The following is an 8,054-nucleotide window of genomic DNA, read 5'->3' as shown; positions in this document are numbered from 1 at the left end:
CGGAACCTCCATTGTTCGTCGATTGCTAACTATGAGCAACTGGAAGAAGATTAATTGTTTGAAGAAAAAGGTGGAACTCTTGCAAGCTAAGTTAGCCACTTCCTCTCATCCAAAGCCTGCGAAATCCTCTCCTCCGATCAAGCCTGCAAGTCTTCGCGGGAAAAGGCGCTCTCGTCATTTAGTCTGACAAGAGCACTTTGAAATCCCCTCATGGTGAAGGTTTGGATAGAATGTATCATGAGTTATGCGTTCAACTTGAAGAATCCAACTTCGAAGTTTCCAAGCTCGATCATCTCTACTCTGATGTTCAGAGTACTTTAAATACTACTATCCTTCAGGCGGAAGGTATTTTTTAGTTGTATTATTATCTTGTTTGACCCGGCTCACTTCCTTGTTTCTAACGTAGTTTCTCTTGTCTTCGCAGATCGATGAGCGTTATAAGAGTCAGGTCCTTCGTATCACTAGGGAAAGAGATGAAGCTCGTGGTGACGTTTCTCGTCTTAATGAGGAGGTTGAGAACTTAAATGATAATATGGAAGAGATCATCGATTCTTCCAAGAAGGTATCCAAGACGTCCCGCAAGAACACTCAGAGCTATTTGGTTCCACTCTTTAATGACTACTGCATTGAACATGGCATTCCTCCTCCTTCTTTCCTTTTGGAGGTTTTTTTTGATGATGAGAAGCCTCAAAATGAAGTTGTTGATCCTACCAACGAGGAAGCGTCTCTGGATGACGACGAGGAACCAAAGGTTGACACCGCGAAGGACAACGAGGAGTCCAAGGGATCTTCTACTAGCCTCACCGGGGCAGGCGACGAGATTCCTGAGACAACCACCATTGATAGTATCATTCCTTAGTAGCATCTTTAGTTTTGTCTTCTCTCATCTCAGATTAGTGAATCATCGCATTCCTTAGTAGCAGCTTTAGTTTTATGGGCGCTCCCAAGCTTGGGGGGCAAACACTTTATTTTGGGAATCATCGCATTTTATGATATTATAATTTTGTTTTATCAAGCGTATGGTTATTTGATTTCCACCATTTGCCTCAAGTATATACTGACCATGGAAACTCTCAAAAGAATAGTGAAGCCTTTAAGTATATACTTTTCTTTTATTCTTTTGCGAGTTTTCATCTTCGTTTCTTCCTTCACCTTTCAAATCACCCTCAGTTCCGACTTTCTTTCTTTACTCATTCATGTTGCCTTTTGATTTTCAGCGGGAGTAAGAATGCTAATTTAAAAGAATGATGAGCATCGGTTGCTAAAGTATGCGCCCGATTTTAGTTTTTTACCTCAGGTTCCTTCTTGCCCTGTCTTGTAGCTTTAGATTGTATCTTAATCGCTTTGTAGTTTCGTGCGGATAATGCCAAAAGAACAAAAAATATAAAAGTATATACTTGCCTCTTGTTCTTGTTGGGATTATCCGATCAAGACGAGATGGTTCTAAGAATTCCCTTTATAACTTTGTTGTTTTAGTAGTTGTGTCTATTTCTTTCTTATCTCCTTGGTTTCCTTTTTTATGAGGTCTTAATGCGCCTCCTAATTAAGGTCTTATTGCGCCTCACCTTGTTTTTAAGGGTACTACTTCGGCGAAGTTTCAGGCGCTTGCTATTTTTGCGAATAGAAATCCATCAACCTCGCCTTAATATCTTTGCTAAGTTTTCTTTTCGCGACAATATGACAGGCCTATCTATTCCCATGAATAACAGCCCCATGACATTGTCGTCTTTTTTGGTCACACAGCTCCCTAATCTGGAGGGTGTCATCCCTTTATATTCCCCCTGAGTGCCCCTTCAAGGAGGTTAACCCTAACATGCATGTTGGTCTCCTCCCATCTGGTTATTACGACATTCAGTTGTTTTCGTGACTTTTTATCCTCTTCGCCGATAAGGCTCAGAGTTACGAAGTCACACCCTGAGTGGGGTTTCTTTGGGATCAAGTGCATCGTATCCAAGACTTTCCAGACGGACATGGCCGGTAACACTCCATACGTCCCAGGAACCCGCAGCTCAACCGAATACGTCGGCGCCTTGGTCATATTTCTGCACCTTGCCGAAGGCCATCATAAAAGGGACCCTCAGCGGATAGGTCTTATCATTGCCCCTAGATTTCTGCCCGAGAGTTGTCCATGACATGCGTTAGGTCTTACCTCTTACATTTTTATGCGAACTAGGATGCATACCACGGGCTCCCATCCTTCCTAGGTGAAGGTTTTTAGTTTCCCTAGAAACTGTTTATTTCATATTCGTTATTTTCCTCCTAATCTTGAGGTCTTACTGTCTTTGGTTACTCGGAGAATATTTGATTCATCAAAATTTCATCAAAATTTTATTGCTATGCTTTTTGAAAATTGAGTACATCGATCATTTCATCTTCATCATCGAAATAAAATGAATACATTTATATTGTCTCGCTGCACCTTTCCTATTCTTCTTCCATACGAATGTGCTCGGCTTGGTAGTTTTTCAACTCCTTCATTCGTACTTCATTTCTTATCTTGAATAGTGCGGAGAATAACGGTTGTCCGGTTGATAAAGCATAGATAAATGATCGCACCAACTCCTCTTCCGAGATCCTTGCCTTTAATTCTTTGCATACTGCTTCCCATCTCGCGACAAGACTTCGCAAGCTCTCATTCTCTTTCTGCCTTAATGAGAATAACACTGCTATCTCTGGCTTGCACGGTTTATTCCTTGAGCATTTGTTTACCATTTGCAAACCACTTTCTCTCCTTTCCTTGGGGATATTGTTTCTTCCTTGAGTAACTGCTATTGATTGTTGCATTCGATATTCCCTTTCTCTGAATTCTCTTTTGCTGCTTTCTATGGCCTTCTTCAAATCTTCTCGCTCCTTTTGCTCACCTCGCCCCAGGCCTTCTTGTTTTTGCACATAATGTCTTTCTTTAGTTCGTGCTTCTCTCACATCATATATGTCCTCCATACTACTCTCTGTTTGCTTCCTTTTCAAATGATTATTTCTGATAATCATCTTTTTGTTTTGCCTTTCTAACCTTATTCGTTCCCTGACCAGATTCTCTTTCCTTCGCCTCTCCTGGTAAAGTTTATCTTTTAATCGGGCCATCTCCTCCTCTTCGCGACTTTCTTTTAATTTACTCTGTGAATTTTTCATTTCAACGCTTTCCTCTGCCTCTTGTCCCTGTGCCTTTTTGCTTCTTGACCGGTTCACCTTCCCTCCTTCTCGTGGAGTTTGTTTCTCCTTTGTCGTGGGAGTTTCCTTTTTATTCTTTGTCATCTCGTTTCCTTCAGCCACCTTCCCCTTCTTGGCCTTTCCACCTTGTTTTAGATTGACATGGCCTCCTTCCTCTGGAGTTGCGTTATTATCTTCCTCGATATGAGTTTTTTCTTCATTAGTTTCCTCCTCATCCTCCTGCGTTTCACTCAATTCTTTTCTAGATTCTATCGTAAATACCATCAGCTGTTCGGCTCTTCTTTCTTCGCTGGATTTCTCCCTTTGTTCCATCTTCTTTCTTAACTTATCCTCGTAATTATGCACGTCTTTTGTTATACAGTCTTTTGCATCTCTCAGATCTCCTCTTATCTCGCCGATTCCATTTGGCATTGGGAACCATATCGCCTGGTGATATGTTGACGCGACTCCTTTTATTCCGTGTATCCAAGGCTTCCCTATGAGAGCATTGTAAGGAGAATCAACATCCACGACACAGACTGTGACCTTCGTCTCTAGCTCGCCATCAAAAATCTTCACGGTCAGTTCCCCTTTCTTCTTGGACGCTACCCCATTAAACCCATATATGTTATACGTAGAAGGTACAAGATCCGAGTCCTTGTATCCCATGGTCCTGAAGGTATGGTAAAACAGGATACCGACTGAACTCCCAGTATCAACTAATATTCTGTCTATTACTCAAATTCTCCTTTTCTCAGCTTGCTCTTCCTCCCATCTGGAATATTTTCCGAATCCCAAGGTCACGACCAGAGGATTTGTGTGCGAAATTTCCCCATCAGGTGCATGCTTCGCCGAGAAGGTTATCTCCCTCTTCTGTCATTCCTCTAATGGCTCTTTCGTCATGACGCTGAATATTTCATTTCCCTCGAAATCCGTTTCATGAACTCTTTTAAGCACATTGTCATGAAAGTCTTGGAGACTTTTTGTCGCATGAATTATCGAATTACAGTCTAATTTTTGTTTTCCTTGGTCTATCTCGATCCGGTATATTGGTTGATTCTCACGAGGTGGCGGTGGTGGCACATAGCCCTCTAGGAAATGCGCGAGTTTTCCTTGGTCTATCAAGCGAAGTATAATTCGTCGAACGTTCCTGCAATCACCTGTTTGGTGCCCATAGAAGCGATGATACTTACATAATTCATGACTTCGAAATCCTGGTGGAGGATCTCTTCCGAAATTTGGTGGGGGCGGGATTTCCTCCGTCAGCATTATTGCCTCCCACACTTTTTCCACAGTTGTGTTAAGTCGTGGGAGTTTCACATCTTCGAAGATTGGTCCATTAGGCATACTTTCCCAGTATTTGGGTCCTTGATTATTCCTAGGTTGGTATCCCGTATTGTAGCTTCGTGGCTCATGATTTCTTCGTTTTGACTCCTCATACCTTTGTTGATCAATTTACTCTTGATCTCCACTCAAGACGGCTACAAGCTTTGCTGGGACTGAAACTGTTGGATCTCCCTTTCCTCGTCTGGGTTCATCCTCTACTGCGTGCACTGTCCTTGGTAATAGCCTAGAATTCCCTTCTTTCGCTGGGGCCACATCATTTCGCTGACCTTGCTCTGCTTTTCCTCTAACGCTATGTATTCCTCCTGGTACTCCCTCAGCTTATTCATCGTTATCGAGTTTCGAATAATGAATATTTGTGTGTACAGCAGGTCCGTTAGGATCAAAGCATTCACGGAGGCTAAGATGAAGTTTCTTTCATCAACTCTTCCTGCTAACTCGCTACACACTGTTCTCCATCTCGTCACCAACCCTCGCAAGCTTTCGTTGGCCTTCTCCTCAGGTTGAACATAGTCTCTATCCCTGCCCTCAACAAGTTGTTGCTTATATACGTCGTCAAGAATATCTTCTGCAAATCTTTGAATGATGATATTGACTTTTCCGGGAGTCCATCAAACAAGGCTAATGCCTCCCCTGCTAAGCTCGCAGGAAAATATCGACAAAGTACTGTGTCATTTCGTCCCCATTGCATCAGCGAAAGGGTATATTGCTTCAAGTGTTGCACTGCACTTTCCGCTCCACTGAATATGCTTGCAAGCGTTGGTAACACACATTTCTCCGGGATGTCCACATGCATGATCTCATAGGTGAATGGAGACTTATCTGCTTCCTATATCGCTTCTGCTAACTGCACTCTTCCACCTCTTCGTGAGTTATTTATTAAAGCCCACATGTCTCCCAGCCCGTTTAGAACTTCTTGGTTCAAGTTTCCTCCATCCTTCTCATGGTGACGGCCTCTCATCACACTAAGCCTCCCTTCGCCTGGTCGTCGTCTTTGCTCCTCATCTCGGATAAGGTTCGCCTGACGTTGCAGTTCGTCCTCCTGCCTTTGTTCCTCCTCATGTCTCCGCCTATGATCTTCCCATTGTGAGATCTTCAGTGCTCTTCTCAAGTCTCTTTCTTCGTCGACATCCATTCGTCGTCTTCTCCTTCGTCCTCCTCCATCTTCCTCGTGATCATATATTCTTCGTCGTAGTTCATCTTCCTCCGAAGATACAGTGTTTCCTTCTGAATCTATGGAATTCATCTCCACGTTTTCGTTAAGTTGTCGGTTTTGTTGCCTCAACCTAGCATTATTCCTTACCAACTGCACCTGTTGTTCCGCCAAGTCCCGGTCCCGTTCTCGTTCACGGTGAAGCGTCTCCCTTAACTGGTCCAACGTCATGTTTTCTTCTCCGATATTCTCTTCCATCTACTCTCGAGTCATCTACTCCTCGACAACGGTGTCTGTATCAGATGTGTGCACTGAACCTTCCCTGAGGCCATCTTCTTCCGTCTTCCGCTGGTTCTCTTCTCGTCTGTCTCCCACAGCTGATGTTCCGGCCCGTTCCATCCTTCCCCTCTTATCTGCCAATCTATTGTTTTTCCTTATTGTTATCACATGTGCTGCTCGATTTGATGTTCTAGCCATCAACCTATCCTTATTTCAATATCAACTGAACTTTTTCCAACCCTCATTATCTAGATTTCCTATTTTCACAACCTCGACTTTCTTCTAACTCTTAGATGAGGATTGACCCCCAATCTAAGATCCATGTTTCTGGACGCCAAAATGTGATTACTGGAATTCCAGCAACACACCCAAATGGAAAGTAAGCAAGTTACACTCATGAGTTACCAGGAAACCCTAATCCCTTCTCTAAGCCTATGAATTACAAGGAAACCCTAATTCTCTATCTCATATTCTAGGCCTTTCCCTCTCTAAAAGATCTCTCCCTTTACATTGCCCAAGGTCTCTATTTATAGCCTCCAACAACCCTAATGGTATACAACCCACATTATCTCGCCGGGGTTACTTTATACTTCGCCTGGAGCATATTCCATAAAGTTTTCCCCCACCTTTCGCTGACTTCACGTGGTCTTGTCGGGACACCTGTCCTATTTCTTGCTTGATAATTTATCTACTTCGCGTCTTGCCTTCTTCGCCAAGTAAACTCTTCTACCTTAATACCCTTATGGTCCTCCTACTTTAGTTCGGGGCAGGGAGCTTTCTCGCGCTTGGAATTGTACTTCGCCTTCTGATACTGACTGATTTGATAGGTCACTGACGAGGATCTTTGACTAAAATTCCCTAACTCTTCTTGGTGTGACACGTGACGATCCTATTTCGTGTACCTATAGTTTTTTAGAAAGAATTTTCGGATGAATTTCTTTAGATGATCTCGAAAATGTAGTTTTCACTTTTGTGATGCTTACCGTTTCATTTATCTTTGAGGTTCTGGCTTTATTACGCCCCTTCTAAGTTTTTATTTTTCTTAATAAATTCTTTTCATTAGAAAAGAAAAAAACAGTATATGTAAAACAATATTTCGTAAAAGTATTTAGGAAGAAAAATCATATTGGAAGAAAAAAAGTATTGTATACAGGGAAAAAAAGGGTAAGAAGGAAAAATCAATATTGCGGGCAATCCGAAGGCATATATGTCGTGGCGCCCCAAACTCCGGCGACACAGAGGTATCCACACCATTAAACTGGGCTAAACACCCCACTACCAAACAATTACTGTTCACTTATGGACTATATTCGTTAAGAAAAAACGATATTTGGATGGAAAAAAATCATGAATTTCAAAACCTCTTTGTGCAAAAAATGCTCGTTTTGTATAAAAATTACTCTTTCAAAACCTCATTATAATGAATTCGTCACCAGCTCGTTTTGTATCATTCTCTTTTTACCGTTTGAAACTATAAAAATGTATTTCTCTGATCACTTCCGGACCTAAAGACAGTAACAAAGAAAATTAAGGGAATTGAAAATGAGTAGAAGCTGAGGAAAGAAAAAATAAACCTCGTTTAATCGGGGGCCATGGAATTTAATTGGGGCCTCCCATTAGAGGACAAAAAGGTCACCCAAACATAATTCGAATCACCCCTTATCCAAATATTTTGGTAATGACCAATCTACCCCTTATCTAATTAGTGGTATCTCACTTAATTACTGTTAATCTTACTTGATTAAATTTTAATTATTATTTTCAAATTTTACATTTGCAAGTTTTTTTTTCCTGCTCAGATATATACGAAAGGTCGTCATGGTATTTTTTTTAAATTAACGACTCAAAAGGATCGTTAATGTTTTCAATGACGACTCTGAAGTGTCGTTATTGTTTCAATGACGACTCTACAGTAACGATACTTTAGGGTCGCCACTGAAAGTAGCCAGTGAAAAACATTAACGACTCTAAATAGTCGTCATTGAAAACATTAATGACTCTTTAGAGTCGTCATTGAAAATATTAACGACTCTTTTGAGTCGTCATTGACTTACATGACGACTTTTCATACAAATCTAAGCAGGAAAAAGAAAAGAAAAAAAATTGCAAACGCAAAATAAGGACTAAAACA

At 41.5% G+C, this 8,054-nt stretch overlaps 2 protein-coding genes across 2 annotated transcripts; both read right to left on the bottom strand.

Moving 5' to 3' along the window:
• Nucleotides 1–2,424: 2,424 nt before the first annotated feature.
• LOC113311212 (trichohyalin-like) lies at nucleotides 2,425–3,816 on the bottom strand. Its single transcript, XM_026560057.1, has one exon. It carries the CDS (start codon nucleotides 3,814–3,816, stop codon nucleotides 2,425–2,427), a length of 1,392 nt encoding a protein of 463 aa, XP_026415842.1.
• A 1,504-nt stretch (nucleotides 3,817–5,320) lies between these two features.
• Nucleotides 5,321–5,902, bottom strand: LOC113311211 (trichohyalin-like). The gene has a single exon (XM_026560056.1). The coding sequence runs from the start codon at nucleotides 5,900–5,902 to the stop codon at nucleotides 5,321–5,323; it is 582 nt and encodes a 193-aa protein (XP_026415841.1).
• Between the last annotated feature and the right edge of the window lie 2,152 nt (nucleotides 5,903–8,054).

Source organism: Papaver somniferum, chromosome 9, assembly GCF_003573695.1.
Source record: "Papaver somniferum cultivar HN1 chromosome 9, ASM357369v1, whole genome shotgun sequence".
Taxonomy (NCBI): Eukaryota; Viridiplantae; Streptophyta; class Magnoliopsida; order Ranunculales; family Papaveraceae; genus Papaver; species Papaver somniferum.
Note: the sequence above shows the minus strand (reverse complement) of the source record. Positions and strands in the feature narration are given on the sequence as shown.